General features: G+C 43.8%; 2 protein-coding genes across 3 annotated transcripts; one reads left to right on the forward strand and one right to left on the reverse strand.

The window, feature by feature from the left end:
* Positions 1-701: 701 nt before the first annotated feature.
* lins1 (lines homolog 1) lies at positions 702-4,930 on the reverse strand. 2 transcript variants are annotated; one of them, XM_083691402.1, is made up of 7 exons: positions 4,786-4,930; positions 4,263-4,664; positions 3,922-4,011; positions 3,626-3,767; positions 2,920-3,513; positions 2,492-2,675; positions 702-1,835 (listed from the first exon to the last, which is right to left on the reverse strand). In XM_083691402.1, the coding sequence occupies exons 2-7, from the start codon at positions 4,614-4,616 to the stop codon at positions 875-877; spliced, it is 2,325 nt and encodes a 774-aa protein (XP_083547528.1). In that variant the 5' UTR covers positions 4,617-4,664; positions 4,786-4,930; the 3' UTR covers positions 702-874. The 2 variants fall into 2 exon arrangements, with proteins under 2 accessions (XP_083547528.1, XP_083547527.1); XM_083691401.1 differs by having other exon boundaries at positions 702-1,838.
* A 446-nt stretch (positions 4,931-5,376) lies between these two features.
* Positions 5,377-12,782, forward strand: asb7 (ankyrin repeat and SOCS box containing 7). The gene is made up of 5 exons (XM_083691346.1): positions 5,377-5,504; positions 6,618-6,719; positions 6,964-7,217; positions 8,316-8,921; positions 10,491-12,782. Exons 3-5 carry the CDS (start codon positions 6,977-6,979, stop codon positions 10,628-10,630), a joined length of 987 nt encoding a protein of 328 aa, XP_083547472.1. The 5' UTR covers positions 5,377-5,504; positions 6,618-6,719; positions 6,964-6,976; the 3' UTR covers positions 10,631-12,782.
* Positions 12,783-17,707: the final 4,925 nt, after the last annotated feature.

The raw sequence follows: 17,707 nt of genomic DNA on the forward strand, positions 1-17,707 counted from the left end.
CTTTTTTGGTACATTTTTAGCAAAACTGTAACCTGACCATCCTTTTTTTAGAATAACTGGTGGTTTGCACCTTGCAGTGAATCCTCTGTAGTTCGGCAGGTGACATATTTTGTGGATGGTAGTCTCTGACACGATCACACCTACCTCCTAAAGAGTGTGAGAGTGATCTGTGGGACAGTTGTTTTGGAGTCTTCCTTGGCCTACCAGCCTGTTTGCGATTGCTGAGCTCACCATTGCTGAGCTTTTTTTCTTTTTACTGATTGTTGATTTTTCAAAAAATATTTACACAAATGCCATCAAAAGCTGAGAATCTATCATTTAACCTCATATAATATTAATAGTTTGATTTCAAATCCAGTCATGCAGGGCGCTGTATACAGGAGGGGTGAGGAGAGGAGAGGTGGATGAATGAGAGAGGAGAGGAGAGGAGAGGAGAGGATAAACACACGGAAAATAGAGAGCCTTGTTGTTGATTTATCCAAGTGATGTTTGAAGTGGCTTTGAGAGGATGGGGCAAAAAGCAAATACCAGAGTTGTATGCGTGTTGGTTTAGGATGTGTGTGTGTTAATCTGAGAGGAGGAAACAAAGCATCTGCTGCTCTGAGTATACTTAGGATAAGCATGCAGATTAAAACTGAGAGAATCATTAGTAAACGTTCATCCTTTAATAAACAACACTTACATTCACATGACACATTCCCCAACAGAGAATTCCAATTCAATTTTCAAACTGGACAGCAGGGAACACTTGTTATATTTCGATAATAGAAATAGCTATTATATTATGATATTAGATATTCCACATCATTTGGTTCATCAAAAAATCAATTAAATCACAAAACAAGGAGGCAAAACACAATTACTCATACATCGTTTATTTAATTGGGATGGACTTCAACACAGAGCTGCTCATTGTCTCAATCTGTGTTAGTAGTTTCAGGAGCGAGGTGGGATTGTAAGGGAAGAGGTTCCTGCTGTGTAACCTAGCAACCACTGCTCCCAGCTCTGATAGGCATGTGACTGTTCTCCTGTACGTGACGCCGTGAGGAGAGAGACCGTCACTATGAGGAGTATCCTGAGTAGAGCCTGTCACACAAAGTCGCTGTCCTAACTGTGTCACTTGTATAGGGCTTGGTCGTCTTTGTCCACCCTCTCCATCCTGTCCAGGGCATGGTCCACTGTCTGTCTGGTGTCTTGGGTCGTATCCAGTCTGAGCCCATAGTGCTGAACCAAGTGCCCTCCGTCCGCTCTGTGTCTCCTTGATAGAGCCTGACTGTCCACTCGTTGTCCGCTGTGTCGAATTGAACCCACTCAGCTTCAGCCCTCCTTCCTCTGAGCTGAAAGTCTCTGGCCCTGCGTTTTTCCCCCCTGTGTACAGTGAACGGTCTGAAACTTCCATCTCCTCATTGTCAGACTCATCTGAGCTCCCGTAGTCCACTAGGCGGAGCGGTGAGGCCGGGGTGATCCCACTCACTGGTGGTACACACAGGCTGGGCTGGGGACACAGTCTGGACGGCACTAGGTCTGGACCGGTAGTGTCCCCTGAACCTCCATCTTGGCTCACTCCAGACACACTACCACAAGGCAGCCTCTGTTTACGGTCCGGCGCCTCCATCTTCCGACAAGCCGCGCAGAAACCTTCCCGGTCACCCCGGAGGTGTTTCAGGTAGCGCACAAGGTACTCCAGGAAGCAGGTTTCCGTGGAGATGAGGAAGTCGAGGAGGATGCTGTGGTCGAAAGAGACACTCCGGAGGAGGAAAAGGAAGTGGCAGTGAGGGTTGCCGCCCACGGCACAGGCAGCATCATCAGTAGCAGCATCCGGCACTGAGGACCCCCTGCTGGGCCACACAAACACAGAATATGGGTGTCAGTCTATTTCTGCTTTTTTGTCATACATTATTAAGAGGGCCAGATATATTTAGTAGTTCTCTTTTTGTTGCTCTTCACTACTCTGCATTAAGGATAGTAAAGTTTCCATCCATCCATCCATCCATCCATCCATCCATCCATCCATCCATCCGTGTGTAGTCTATTTCTGCTTTTTTGTCATACATTATTAAGAAGGTATCTGATATCTTTAGTAGTTCATCTTCTCTTTTTGTTGCTATTTTTTGTTGCATTAAGGACAGCAAAGTTTCCATCCATCCATCCATCCATCCATCCATCCATCCATCCACCCACCCATCCACCCACCCACCCACCCACCCACCCACCCACCCACCCACCCACCCATCCATCCATCCATCCACCCACCCATCCATCCACCCATCCATCCATCCACCCATCCACCCATCCACCCATCCATCCACCCATCCACCCATCCACCCATCCATCCACCCATCCATCCATCCATCCACCCATCCATCCACCCATCCATCCCTCCATCCCTCCATCCCTCCCTCCATCCATCCCTCCATCCATCCCTCCATCCATCCCTCCCTCCATCCATCCCTCCATCCATCCCTCCCTCCATCCATCCCTCCCTCCGTACCTGTGATGAAGGTATAGTAAGAGTAAAGCCTTGGCTCCCTCTACCATGTCATCATCCTGCTCCCCAAACACCAGAGAGACCCAGGAGCAGGAGTGTGACCCCTGCTTCAGCTGCACCCCACGCTGGCCAAGGAACAGCAGCAACGCACCCAGATACCCAGGCACGTCTATGGCTGGTTCTGCACCTTGTGGGGACAGAGAGAAAAGAGCACTCAGAGAAATAATACTTATGCATTGTAGTAAAGGAAATATTGCCCCCTACTGTGGAAGTTGTGCAAATAACCAGGTACAGGATGAATGATTATTATTACTCTCTACATTGAGAAAATGCAATAATGTTATATTAATCCAGATTTAGAAACAAGAATGTTTGGTTAAGAAGAACATATTGCAGAGCTTAAGGTTCGACATTTTTTATGAATAAATTACCTTTCCCACCAACAGACTTGATCTTATACTCCAGTGACTTGAGGAGAACCAGACTAACTGCCCTCGACATCACAAAATCACCACTTCCATCACACAGCTGGCTCGTCCCTCCAAAGAACACGTCCGCTGACTCCACCGGAACACACTGTAACCAATCACCATCCACTGCCTGTAACACATCTTCAGCCAGCGTGTACATGTCCCCGGGCATGTGATGGTCTCTGGGCGTTGTGGTTGACATTTCTCCTAAAGCCATGTCCTCTCCAGCCTTGTGGAGCAGGGTTCTCTTCAGGAGCAGCAACACCTGCTTCTTCACAAAATAGCCCACCTGAGAGGTGACTATCCACAGGAGTGCCGAGGCGTGTGTGTTTGTCAGCCTCTGACTCTGAAAACAGATACTGGTCCCTGGTTTGAGCCTGGCAGCAGTGAGCACTTCCAATAGGTCAGTGAGAATGGATAGAGTGGTTCCCCAATCTGTAGTGTTAATGCCATACAATTCAGAGTCTTTACAACCCACTCTCTCTCCTGGGAGAAGACTTGAGTACAGAGCAATGCAAGCTGGGTCAAATGCTGCTATAAGTCTCTCCAAAGTCTCTGAACGGTGAAGAGAAAAGAAAATGACATGTTTAGATAAAATATAAAACATAAAAATGTATTAGATTGTGTATTTTGATTTTGACAAACTAGACAGCAATAGCTTCAATACCAGGTTCACATCCATGCCATCCTTTGAGCACTGATTTAATGACAGCGGTGAGTGACCAAAGGCATGCGTCCAGTTCATTGCAAGGACTGGGGTTCTGAAACACTTCAAAACACTTCCTCTCCCAGATCTGATTGACCGTATTCTACAAAGTGAAAAAGAGAACAGAGGTTACAGTAGTTCACGGGGAGAGGAGTGAACGGCCTTGTGTGAGACTGTCCAGTCCACAGGTCAGAAGGTGTGTTGTAGCTCCAACAACAAACACATGGAGCAAACCTGGAGACTATCTGAATACTCACAGTACTCTGGAGCTCAAAGAGAACGTATGACAATACACTCTTAGCAGCGAGATGAGATGTCAACCTGTCTTTGGAGTGGAATAGATTCACCTGTTGAGGAGGGGGAGAACATTCAGAGCTCTCTTCAAGATCACAAAGAACACAATGTGGTATTAGTGCATTGATGTGGCATAGTGCTAACAACACTAAGGTTGTGGGTTTGTTTCCCGCTGGGACCATACATACTGAAAAATGTACGCATTCAGTGCAAGGTAAGTCGCTTTAGATAAAAGCGTCAGCTTTATATATATATATATTGTCTAAGTTATGTGTTCCAATCAAACACAGGACAGCAAACTCACAAGTTTTGATATGAGACCCATCTCCTGGTATAATATTTGAGAGATATCACTGAAATAAAGGCTGGTTTCCTCAGAGAGGCTTTGAGATGTCAACTTGGAGTTTATTTTCTCCACCAGAGTCAGCCCAACGCAGGTCAGATCACTTCTGTCCAGGCAATGTTCTGAGGATGCTTGGGGATCTGTGTGTCGGTCCAGATGTGCATCTCTGCTCTGGATGTTCTGGGAACCATCCAATATCAATTCACAAATACAACTGAACATGGTGGATGCCAACTCATGTGTACTCTTCGTAGGTGATGCTCCTGTCGATAAACTTATGTACACATCGTTTAGAACATGGAAGTGGGTGTCCATGTTGATGCAGAACGTGGTATCGTCAGGAATTTCACTGGTAGGTGCAATCTGATAAAGGAGAAAGTGCAAAGAGTTAGTCAGAAATCGATTTAACTACTACAGCCACTTACACTACAAGCAAGCACTATGGGGATAGCCGTCACGGTGACAGTAGATTAATTAAACTTACGATATTTCCCTTGTCCTGTGTCTTATTTCTACGCCGACATAGTTAATCATGTATACATTATGGAACCTGTTTAACAGAACAAATAATTAAAAGTAGAGTTGTATGGGTAAATGCCCACTCTGTATTTAGCCTACCACGAAATAAAAACAAGCGTGCTTAAACTGTCTTCTTCCTGTTTGATTTCCGTTGCATACTGGGAGCTGTAGTACAGGACGTCTAGTTTCTGCGTAACATTTTGACACACAAAAAACAAATTATTGATACGAAAATATTCTCACGTAATCTACACAGTCCCCACAGTAATCATGCAAACACTACTAATGTTTGTCTGGATTTAAATTTAAATTTGATTTGGGGTTTTGGCCTTTATGTACACACACTACCATGTGACTGAACGCGGAAGTATAACAACATTTTAGAGCAAACAAACAGTGTGCTGCTTATATAAAACAATATGTAAAGACCGAAAAGAATTCAACCCATACTTCATCACCTACTCATGAAGTAGAAGTTGAGTTAAACCCCGGATCCATTGAAATTGTTTAATGTTTTTGTAAACGACAGTGACAGCTGAAGGTTTGCAGCAGTTATTTTGACAGATCAAATTCCTCGCGTCTGGACTGTGATTGGCTGAGCCAGCCCGTTGGACTGGGTTCGTGTCGGGTGTGTGGACTATGGCTAGAGAGCCTGCAAGTCAGGTAGCTAGCTTCGTGTTTTAAGTAAGATTAATGCGTTGTTTTACTACAGCTAGAAAATACCCATGTTGTGCAATTGAAGTATTGTTGCCTGTTCGACTTATTCCGATGTTAATGTATCCGTTATTACGAATGTTTTAAAACTCTGAAATCCATGTCAGTCCTCACAGAGCTTGGAAACAGGGAAGCTAACGCTGGGGGCTAGTTAGGCTATCTAATATTAGTAGCTAGCTTGCTAACTAACCAGCACAGTGGTCGACGCCGCCTCATAATGTATGATTTCATGTTTACTGTTGGTATATCTAGCTATAAACGCTCGTCGCGTCTCATCAAAGTATGGTGGCAGCTAGAATCAGGGCATTTCAGCACAAAAGAAGTCAGAAAGGGAGTGGAACTATGGGGTTGAAAAAAGAGCTAGCTAGCTAGCCACCACTCCATTGTTCGTTGCTTGCAAATAGTTGGATAGCTAGCCTAGTCCTAGCTAGCTCAGTCAGTGGCTACTTAGCTAGATGGGTAGCCTGCTAGTTAGGTTCACGTAAGTTGCTCAGAAAACCTCATAGCCCGTGTACGTTCTGTTTAACGGTGTTAGCTAGAGTGGTGTCCCTAACGCATTGTCTTTTGGTAGCAACTAACAGCAAGTTTGAATGACAGACTACAGCAGCTGACCTTCCAATAACCAAACTAGCCGGCTAAGTAGCTAGCTAATTCTAATTGTTATGGTTTGTGCCGCTTGTTAGACAGCCAGCTTTACTAAACCTAGGCTAGCTATAGCTAGCTACTAAATGTTTGTTTCAACAACTAACACTTAGTTGGCTAGCTAATGTAATGGTGCAGATAACTTTGCTATAGCTGACGGCTTTAGTGATCTGCTTTGTAAAGTAAACTAAAGTGTTGAGTCTTATTCAGCGGGGTGTCACTGAAATTTGGCGTTGTACGTTGCGTATTCGGCCACAACTGTCAAGTAAGGCCCAACGGTATTGAGCTTGTGTCATAGTGTAGGACATACGATAACACAATGCAATCAATGTAAGATAAGTGGCACTTTTTCATATTTCCGAATCCAGCATAGGTAGCGTAATTCAGATTATATTCTCAGAAGAGGAGATTTCAGTGTTCAAATGTCTCTTTACTTTTCAGTGTCGGTGCAAACCTATCCCATGAATTCAGCTGAATTCATAACTGCCTGCCCTGAACAAGAGACACATGACAATTGGAGCACAGCTGCAAGCTTGAGAACAGGTGAACATCATTGGTGTGGAACGTCTTAAGGTTCATGTACCGCACAACTCTTTTGCACTAGCCCAATTGTGCTGCAGTGGTCAACCACACCTGAATGGTTGATTCGGGTGTGGAAGTGCTTGTCTGGTGGCTTGTTAGGGACCAGTGTTAGTGAACACTGCTGTGGAGTGTTTAGCTAATCCGACTCTTCACAGCCTTGAAGACGTCATGCTCTTATCAGTGTTCCACCGCTGTTTCCCTGCAGAGGCTCGGCGTGGATGACACCTCCCATTACGAGATGTAACAGGATGCTGAACCATCACTGTAGAAGGAACCCCGAGCTTCAAGAGGAGCTGCAGATTCAGGCTGCAGTGGCAGCGGGGGATGTGTACACGGTCAGGAAGATGCTGGAGCAAGGCTACTCTCCCAAGATCCGAGACGCAAACGGCTGGACGCTGCTCCACTTTTCTGCTGCCAAAGGGAAGGAGAGATGCGTTCGGGTCTTTCTAGAGCACGGAGGTGAGGGAGGTTGACTTTATTATTAAAACGGCCAATGAATTCAGTTGTGTCCTCTTCATGTTGATGGCTGTGTTTCCTCCTATGTTATTTTGTTGATAGTCCTCAGATCTGGGCGGGGGGGGGGGGGGGGGGGGGATAATAACAGTAGGCTAGAATCCCAAAATTGGGGATGGCAGCAGAGAGGGGGTCCTAGAGGGAAGCTTTCACCATGTGAAAGAATCAGTTGGGGGTCCCTTCACCTTCATAAAGAAACAGTGTCAAAGAAAACAGTTGTAACACAGAAAGCAGACCTACCATAAAAAGCTAAAATTGGTTCATTCATACATCAACTCAGCCATTTTGGATTCTTGGCCTATAGATGGCAGTATGTGGTCTGGGAATGTCAGCTTGTCCCCCGTTTTCTGGTCTACACTCCAGGCAAATAGAAGAATGATAAAATAACATCTTGGCTTGTTCAAGTACATTCTTCACAACTTGTGTCTTGTGTCGTTATGGTTATAACAGAGGAATGTGTAATCCTGTAGTTCAAAAGTATACAGATGTTTAGAATGTAGTGCCTGTTGATTTTCTACATTGTACAGGTGCTGTTCTTCATTATTTAGTCCAGAGGTCGCTGTAGATCTAGGCTATGTCAGTGAGAAAGTGTTGTACTTAGTTGACTGTTGGACGGAATAATGTTGTTGTACCAAAGACATTGTGCATTACACCCTCGTTTATATAGGTATTGTGGGTATGTGCGATGTCAGCCATTTTTAATAAGGCCAAATGAGTCCCTTTCCTCCTCAGGATTCAGACGGTACAAGCATTACCGACAATCTATCTTTGCTAATTGAGAAGGCAGGACTTAACCTTTGGCCTCTGTTTCACACCCTTCTGTCCCACTGATGTTAATTGTTATAATTTAACCCCAATAGTCTATTCCTTTCACACCGCAGGCTTTAATCTTTATTATGCTGTCACTCAATCATCTCACTCTCTCTGCAATTCCGTTCTCATTATTTCTCCTCTCTCTCTCTCTCTCTCTCTCTCTCTCTCTCTCTCTCTCTCTCTCTCTCTCTCTCTCTCTCTCTCTCTCTCTCTCTTTCTCTCTCTCTCCAGCCGACCCCACAGTGAAGGACTTCATCGGTGGCTTCACAGCTCTACACTATGCCGCCATGCACGGCAGGGCTCGCATCGCCCGACTTATGCTGGAGTCCGAGTTCCGCAGCGACATCATCAACGCCAAGAGCAACGACGGCTGGACTCCCCTGCACGTGGCCGCCCACTACGGCCGCGACTCGTTCGTTCGCCTCCTCCTGGAGTTCAGGGCAGAAGTGGACCCCCTGAGTGACAAAGGGACCACCCCACTACAGCTGGCCATCATCCGCGAGCGCTCGAGCTGTGTCCGGATCCTCCTGGACCACAGCGCAAACATAGACATTCAAAATGGCTTCTTGCTGCGTTACGCCGTCATCAAAGGCAACCACTCCTACTGCCGCATGTTCCTGCAGAGGGGAGCGGACACCAACCTGGGGCGTCTTGAGGACGGGCAGACCCCCTTACACCTTTCAGCCCTCAGGGACGATGTTCTCTGTGCTCAGATGTTGCATACATACGGGGCAGACACCAACACAAGGAACTATGAAGGTCAGACGCCCGTGGCTGTGTCTGTTAGCATGTCTGGGATCAGCCGGCCCTGCTTGGACTTCCTACAGGAGGTCACCAGTAAGTCTGCTATACTGATGTTCAGCTCGTGTGGGTGGGGATATAGTTAGATATGACCTAATTGGATGATGCGTTTCTACATATGTATGACAGTATATGATAGTCATGTCAATATAGTATGCAGTTGATCTAGTACTTAGGTTGTGTCGACAGATTTTTGTGTGTTAGTGGTGGTAGTTGTTAATTGGCTACGGGAAAATTTGAATGTCCTGAAACATGAAAATAAATCTGTCGTTGATGTGGGTGGGGTGATGAGAAAGGGTTCCAAGTTGTGCCCAAAAAAGTGATAGAGCTAGATTGTAAGCCGAGAGGAGGAGAAACTCCAGAAATGTACAGGGAGAGAGAGACACACAGAGGGAACTTTGCCAACACAAGGTTATAATGACCAGTGTTCAGTCTCCGAACAATTGAGGGTTGGGGGGGAGGGGGGGGCACACGTTACCTGAAGCACTAATAATTTAGGAGGCACAATGCCTGCATTCCTCTTCTGCCGTGCTCACTGAACTTTGATATCAAGATATCAAAGAGCTCAGGGTCTGTTTCAGACAGCCATGTGAAGTCAGCCCCATTCAGAGGCTCCTAACGATCAGTCAGATCGCATATCCACTGGGTTATTGATTACAGGACTACCTCAGTGGATTAACTCATCTGCCTCTGCTATGAGAACTTGTTAGACAGAGCATGATTGGCAACCAGCTCTTTTGAAGGCCGTCACACACACACACACACACACACACACACACACACCAGTGTTCTACATCTATGGTTGCCACCTGTCAACACGGAAATCTCAACTTGATGGATTAATTGACACACAGACTATTTGTAAGGAGTGAATAGCAAGTAGAATACATCAAACACTTTCCCTTTCTGCATAAGAAATTTAAAGTAGCTGTTATGTTTTCAATCTTTAATTTCTATAGGCTTGTCTGTACTTGAATGAAGAATAGGTTAAGTAAATTGTCAGGGGAAACCCTGCTTATCCAGTCCAGAGTCACCTGAAGCAGAGAGAGGAGGAGAGCTGTACCAGTGACAGTAGACAGGCCTGCAGCTGGGCCCGGCCCAACCCTTTGTTGTGGTTTCCCCAGCTGGCTCTGGTTGTGGGTGCTTCCCGTGGCGGAGGGAGGGAGAGAGCAATGCAGCTCTACCCCCCATTACACTGATAAAACTCCAGTGCTTGCTTCCTGGAACTGAAGGGATTTTTCCTGTGCTTAACAAATATTTTTGAGTACAGCCGATAACAGAGTGCTTGTTGGCCTTGAGAACAGAGAGCAGATTTGGGAATTTTTATTAAGGTCTTGAGGTTGTGCTTTTCTGAAGTGATTATCTTTCAAACGAAGGATGAACAGGTGTATACATGGAAAACGATAGTATAACAAGCTTACCAGTAGAGAACCAAAGCACATATTTGTTTCAGGGGATCTAGTCATAGCTTGTTTGTAATTGTTTAATGAAAGATTTGTCTCCACCTGCAGTACCAGACCCAGTCATTTAGGCAGGCTTGTGGGAATTACTATCAATGTGGCTTATTATTTGATTTGAGAGTAACACATTTATCTTCTCTTTCAGGGCAACCCAGGACTTTGCAAGACATGTGTCGGATTAAAATCAGAAATTGCATAGGCCTACAAAGCCTGAAGTTCCTGGAGGATCTACCTATCGCTAAGGTCATGAAAGACTACCTAAAACATAAGTTTGACAATGTCTGATAGCAGAGCTTACATCCAGAAGAGGCAGACACGGAGTACTGTATGTTCTCTGGTTTCATCCAAGACTATGCAAGCATTGTGTTCCTTTCTTTGTGTTGAGCCTGTAGGAAAGGGTGCACAGGTTTTTGTACAACCTCAAGAGGTCACTTTATAACCTCACTTACATACATGGTTGGTGGGGGTGCTCTCTCTCTCCCCCACCTTAGCATTTTGCCTTTGGATCAATAGCTGAAGACTGGAAAGGTAAATGTTTCATGTCCGGCTTTCAATCATGAATGGTGATTGATGAAGTGATGCAGTTGTTGTGTGTGTTGTGGAATAAAGTGTATTTGATGAAATTAGACTATCATCACTGCTGTAATGTTACCCAAGGTCTTTTACATGATGTCCTAAATGTTTCAAATTTCTGTCTGCATATGCCAATGCGTTTTATTTTGTTGATATTAAGTCTTCCTGTTCATTTTCATAAAAAAAAATATTTAAAGAAGAAAGGAAAAAAAAAAAAGTGTCTGACAAAAGAGGATGCCATTGTCTTTTACTTTTACAGAAATGTAAAACGTTTGTGCCTGCAGAGGTTACAGAATTGGTTGTAGAATAAGATTTAAAAACAATGTAATTTGTTTTCTATATTGGTCAAAAACCCCCTCCAGAGTGCAAGTATTACAAAAGCTCAATGTTGAGTCAGATAAGACATGTTTTGAGTTGATTATGGAGTTGTACACGGAAGCATTGCAGTAGAATGGAGAGTCAGAGATACACATAAAAAAACCCTTCTGGTAAGCTGCTCTTAGACCTGTATAGTAATACTGGAGTTACTCAAGTACACTGTCGTAAAAACATTGTTAACATGTTGATGCAAAGTTGATAGGTTTCTTGGTACACGAGAGGGTCAGAGATTGTTCCTCTTGCCGTAACAAACTGCTCAGCTGCATTACTACAATTACAAAGCAATTACCAAGTTACTTCAACATGTTAGTACAATGTTGTTACTGGTGTGATTACATAGTTACTACACAGGTATATAGTCATGTTATTTTAAGTGTTAAAAACATACACATTCACAACAGAAAGAGCTCAAGAACTCAGTCATGCATAGTTTGATGAACTGTCTGCATTTAGTCAAAATGTATAGACAAACGTAATCATTAAAAATCAAAATGTAAATAATTGTCATATATGTACAGCAAATATTTTTCTAGAATTATTTAAGCAATCTCCTGTATTCTTAATGTATTTGGAATTTGTTGGAAGGTATTGTGCTTTGTTTGACGTGGCCTCTGTATTGTTTTTGTGTGAGATAAGGTCGTATAAAAGTTAAAAACTATTTAGTTTGTCAAGAATAATTTGGAATCAAATGGTTTTATTTTGTGGGAGACAGAATGGGTTGCTGGGTTTAAAATGGCTCTTACATAAGACAATATCTGTTCTGAAGAATATACTGTGAATTTCTGATTAATTTAGAAGCTTTTACTAAATAAGAAAATATAGGATTTTTTAAAATCCACTGAAAATATACCTATTACAATCACTTTTTTTGTCTGTGTCTGGGGGAAAAAATTAAAGATTTGAATTTTTGTGTTTAAATTGCCAACCTTGATGACAATGCCCCTTTTGAATTCAAATCAACTCATAACATATCAGCAACTTCACATTGTAGTCAAACTAATTTGGATGGTTATTCAAGCAAATTGTGATTTAACTGCCTCACTGATCCTTATTAAAAATGTTTACATAGATTTGCCATAATGAAGTGTTCGTAGTGTTTTTGCCCCACCGTTTGAAAAACATTATACAATGTGTTGTTTGTCTTAATGTTGGACATGAAGAGTATGGCTTCCTCTCAGCTGCACAACCCGATCTGATTCATTTGCGTCTGCTCTAATGTTACAGTGGTGGTTGTATTCTACTCTACCTGGACTTTTACTTTTACTGAATTGTTTTACGTTAGAGCTAAGCGCTTATTGGCTCATTCATCCAGCATGTTTTTAGAAGCCCATGTTTCATTGCAGGTACCTTAAAACCAACTGCCTTTATGCTGTTAGAGATTTGAAATGCAGGTCCTTCCTTCTTAGCTTATGGGTTCAGTGATTTCGATAACACAACACATCCAGTCATTGAGTATCGTTCAATGTAGGGAGACATGTAGGCCTCTGGTTCTGGTTTGGTCACGACTTTTACCCACCATGGTTTAGTTACATTTTCTGTGGATCCTGTTGTCCATTATTCTGTGTTTTTGGATAATACCATTTTGTATATGACACCATTTTGTACGACACTGTTGAAACAGTGAGCAGAGCGAGTGAGTGTGGTATGTGATTCACAGTGCATTGTATGCCTCCGTATGGCTTCGGAGGGTTTTCAATAGACCTGGTCTTCTCAGTCAGGGAACAAATTCATGTCTTATGTGGCTCGCAAATGGATATAAGTCTTCCACACCATCAACTACTGAATGTACATAATTTGCAGATTTGTAAATGTAAAAATGTGTGAATAAACAAAACGTCATAATATTCCAGGCTTTCCTTTCTCATTTGTTGTTGTGTGGTTGAGGTGATGCTCCGTGCCATACTGCCAAGTGCTAGTCTAGTGTTTGCTCCGAGCTCTGTTTAATGTGTCCCCCTCAGTGAAAAGGGAGTAAAGCATTTATAAATCCTTAAATAATAATAATAATAAATTACAGAATTTAATTGGATTATGATAGTTTACCGTCATTAATTTATTCGGTAGGCCTGTGGTATTCTTTTCATCGTGACATACAAATTAGTTATGCAAACATGACAACATAAATATATTAGCGGATAACATTAGTGAGATTCACAATAGCTTGAATGGCAGAAGTGGAAATGGACATTCAGTCGTGTGTTTGTTGCATACCACCTCTACCTGACTGCTTCCAGGCTGAGGAGTAATACATCTCCTGTCTGATATTCATCACGGTAGAGTGTGTTTCAGGTGAGCTCTCCCGACTACTGAACCACTGCCAGCTTCTTGCTTCTTCGGTTTCAGAGGAAAACTCTGATCAAGCTCTGTGCGTGTGTGAGGGATAGAGAGAGAGAGAGAGAGAGAGAGAGTAGATTTATAATGTCAGCTCTCCCTTTGTATTTGATCCTGCATTAAAAAAAATGCCATGAAATCTTAATAGTAGCATATACATTTCTAAGAGGGAACACCTATAATTACATAGCTTGGCATTTTGTCAGTTCTCTTTCCTGAGACATGTATCACTTACTTTACAATAGGATTTTTCTTCCTCTCCTCTCTTCCCCTCTTCCTCCCTTCTTCCCTTTCTCCGGAATGCTGTCTTAAATAAAGTGGTCTCTGCTTTCGTCTCCCTGTCCTCGCGCCAGGACACAGCCAAACACCGACTATGGGTGACCTAATAGCATCAGTGATATATTTATGTCTTACTTTACCAAACATAGGGTGCTATCATTGATCAGATCACAGGTAGCATTACACGATAACACAATGCCATCCCTCTGTGGCCCAGCAGGTCTCCAGACGAGAGAAACAATGCCACCATTGTTGCTGAGCCTATACGGTCTGGAGGAAACCTTGTGTCCTTGTCATGTCTAAAAATACAGCTCCCTCTCTCCACTCTCCTTCCTCTCCTCCCTTCCTTCTCTCCTCCTCTCAGGTAGGGTGACTGTGTGCATCTGCGTATCTCTCTGTGGAGAAGGAAAATCCCAGGAGATAAAACGCTGGGAGACATTGTCCATGAGGAACTATGCAAAATAGACTCCCCTGCAGATTATGGATGAAGCGCCAATGGCTTGTTATAGATAATAGATACCCTGACTGGGGAACAGTGTTGAAATAACAGTGAGGACTATTAGCAGTTCTGTCCAGGGCATTTCAGGACATTCATGTTCGGACCAGTATAATGTGTATCTCAAATTCCCATATCACTTCTGACAAACTACTTTGAACAATTACAAAAATGGTGCTCTGAATTCCAGGCTCACCATTCACGATCTGATATTCTCAGATATTCTCAGATATTGAGCATGCGTATGCTGTACTTTAGCAAACAAAGAAAGGATATTTGATGCAGAGGTGCATTTGAAAAACATTGAAGAGGAAATATCCTTACTTTTTCCAATAATCCATTCACCAAGGTCTAGTAACAACTATGAAAGCAAACAAATGCCATTACTGACTTCCCAATAAATCTGAGTTTATCTGCCATTATGTGCTTGGTCTTTGTTCCCCTAATCCACTCTGATGTCTTGAATTAATTTCATCAGAGTATGTTTTCACTTGATTTGGCTCTTTATTTTGTCTATTAAGTTAATGTGATTACAAGCTTTAGGAGAAATACAATATGCGATTTAGAACAGGCCCACTTAAGAGCTGGAAGGGAACCGAAACTCAGGAGAGGAGAAGGAGGAGAACACAGGCTGTGTATTATACTACTGTTAGATCATGACAATAACACCCTTTTGGTTTAACTTCCACTTTGGTGATGTGGGAATGGATACTTGGGAAATTTGATAAAACTGACATACATTTATTAAGATTTGGAAGAAAATGACTAATAGCTGCAAAGTGAAACCTTTTCAGCAGAGTGACCTGGCTAATTCCACAACCCACACTTACTGAAAGTGAAAGATGTTGTTCGTAAATTCACTATGACTGATTGACTGAAAATGCCTGGTTTAAGCTCTGCTCAAGGGTGATGCACTGTTGTCGTGAGATGAATGAAACACACTCATGTTCCAGGAAATGAGAAGGCATTCCAGGGGACGCGATTGGCCCTTTTCCATTCTGCTTTCTCAAGGGACTCTTTATCTCATTGCTCAATCCAGGAGACAACCTGGTATCAGGGGTCGGTGATGTGACGTGCTGCCGCCCAGCGCAGCGACGAGGGGAAACAAAGAGCCTCTTTCTGATGGCCGCCGCTCCTCTGTTACCGTAACCAGCTGTTGGCCGCACCGTTTTATCAAGTCTTCATTTTGTGGTGAAAGCATCTCGCCTCACTGCCAGATGCACGGAGTACTGAGGCAGAACAGAGGGACTGAAAGGCCAGCACAGGAATTCCCTCCCGCTGAGACCTTCAAATGAGACCCCAACCCACCCCAGCCCGGCCCAGGCCCAGGCCCAGGCCCAACCCACCCTAGCCCAGGCCCAGGCCCAACCCACCCTAGCCCAGGCCCAGGCCCAGGCCCAACCCACTCCTGACTGGCCCTTCTATTCCTAACTCATGTCCCCCTATCTATCTATCTATCTATCTATCTATCTATCTATCTATCTATCTATCTATCTATCTATCTATCTATCTATCTATTTGTCTATCTCTATATTGTGCTTTGGCAGGGTAAAATAAAGGCCTAGTGACAGCAGGCCAGGCCATGTACTCAGTGTGCTACAGGTGCAGCCAGCCAGGGAAGCAGGAGGCTGAGCCAGCTCTCATTAACAGGGGGGACCAGGCCTCCTGGGCCAGGGAGACAGATGTGTGATTACCACTGAGCCGCAGTGAAAAGATGTTAACGACGCGGTATAATAGAAAGGTCAGACACTCTCGCAGAATAATTAACTGTAAACAGATTAAGTCAATTAAGAAAATACCTGGGTTTCTTTCAGTACTGTGCTTATTGTGGGATCATTACCCCTTCCTCCTCTCTTCCTTTCTTTTCCTCTTTCTTTCTTTTCCTCTTTCTTTCCTTAAAATCTGTCCATCGTAGAAGTTCAGACTTGAACTTGATATATTCAGTGGTTTGGAGGAGAGAACAGTCGCTCAGACCGGCCCAGACACTTTACTCTTCTCATTTGTTAAGTGATATTAAGTTTTGCTACCATGGTGTTTTGTTTTTCACGTTCTTCTCCTTGGAAAGTACTTGACAACCCGCCTCTCTGATTGATAGGTAAGTAAACTGTGGGCTTGGCTCGATTGTCGTGGTTTGCAGATTGTCGTCTAGGCTAGGGTCTCGAAGACAGCCTTGGGAGATCAAACGCATGCTTAATTCACACACACAGCCTGTCTGCCATATGCAATGGGTGATGAAGATGGCTTCCAATTGTGTCTGATATGCCACAAGATGCATCATGTCATGACTTGGCGTATCTTCATTCGAGTTAACGCTGCGTTTATTTTAATGCCACAGACACGGCTTGATCGGACCGATTCATCTGGCCCTCTTCAAGTGACAGAGTTGACGTCTGATTGCTAGCATGTACACGTCAAATTGCTGATGCGTCCCCTTTGTTAATGATTTCATCCAGCTATTCACATTGGGTCTTAATGGCAGTAAACAATACTGTGGCGTTTAAGCTGCGTCACATGATCTTATTGGCTGGTGCAGGACAGCTTGGGCTCTGTGCTGAGGCGCGCACAATGCCACGATGGATGTGCTCGCACACATTTCCTCACAGTCAATATTGAAAGAAATACGGAACGAGAACAAAGTCCATATTCGAAAAGATGTGTCATCCAAGTATGACGGCATCAATTTAGCCTCAGAACAGGGTAAACAAGCCTTCGGTACATTTGCAATGTCTTGGACGGATATCTATTAATAGGCTTCATAGAGCTTTCCTTCTTAATTAATGATTCTTTGCTTTGTGCCTATTTGAAAGAAAAGTGGAGGAGCCAAACTCAATGGTTCTAAGTCTGGAGCCCAAAAACACTAACTGGACTCACAAAAACAACCTCTAAGTACAGTATGGAGGTTGGTTGATTACCCTGCCGACAATCAAACCCGGTTTAACTCCTGCCACTTGACCGCAGGAACCCGTTTGTCCACCTTGTGGAACAAAACAACTGTTTGCTTGTGAGGGGGAAGTAAATAGAGGAGATACAAGAGCACTGGAGTAGTGGCATACGCTGGAACCTGCCCACGCTTCCTCTGGACTCCCAGCTCTGTTCATCAAGGATACTCTTCACTGGTGTAACAATGCCCTCCTGCATGTGTTCCAAATCAAGTGTTTCCACTGGGGCATTCCTATCTTTGTCTCTTCCCTTCCTTGCATTGAGAGCACTCGTTCTCTCTCTCTCTCTGTCTCTCTTTCTCTCTCTCTCTGTCTCTTTCTCTTTCTCTCTTCTCCCTCTGTCTCTCAGTCTCTCAGTCTCTCTCTCTC

The sequence above is a fragment of the Argentina silus genome, assembly GCF_951799395.1.
Source record: "Argentina silus genome assembly, chromosome: 19".
NCBI classification, from domain to species: Eukaryota; Metazoa; Chordata; class Actinopteri; order Argentiniformes; family Argentinidae; genus Argentina; species Argentina silus.

What these genes read in the sequence shown, in the direction of transcription:
- asb7 (XM_083691346.1), top strand. Translation starts at nt 6,977, where the DNA reads ATGACACCTCCCATTACGAGATGTAACAGGATGCTGAACCATCACTGT. An exon ending in GGTCTTTCTAGAGCACGGAG is followed by an intron (nt 7,218 to 8,315) that starts GTGAGGGAGGTT and finishes CTCTCTCTCCAG; the next exon opens with CCGACCCCACAGTGAAGGAC. An exon ending in CTTCCTACAGGAGGTCACCA is followed by an intron (nt 8,922 to 10,490) that starts GTAAGTCTGCTA and finishes CTTCTCTTTCAG; the next exon opens with GGCAACCCAGGACTTTGCAA.
- lins1 (XM_083691401.1), bottom strand. Translation starts at nt 4,616, where the DNA reads ATGGACACCCACTTCCATGTTCTAAACGATGTGTACATAAGTTTATCG. An exon ending in ATGGCATGGATGTGAACCTG is followed by an intron (nt 3,514 to 3,625) that starts GTATTGAAGCTA and finishes TTCACCGTTCAG; the next exon opens with AGACTTTGGAGAGACTTATA. An exon ending in TTACTATACCTTCATCACAG is followed by an intron (nt 1,839 to 2,491) that starts GTACGGAGGGAG and finishes TGTGTGGCCCAG; the next exon opens with CAGGGGGTCCTCAGTGCCGG.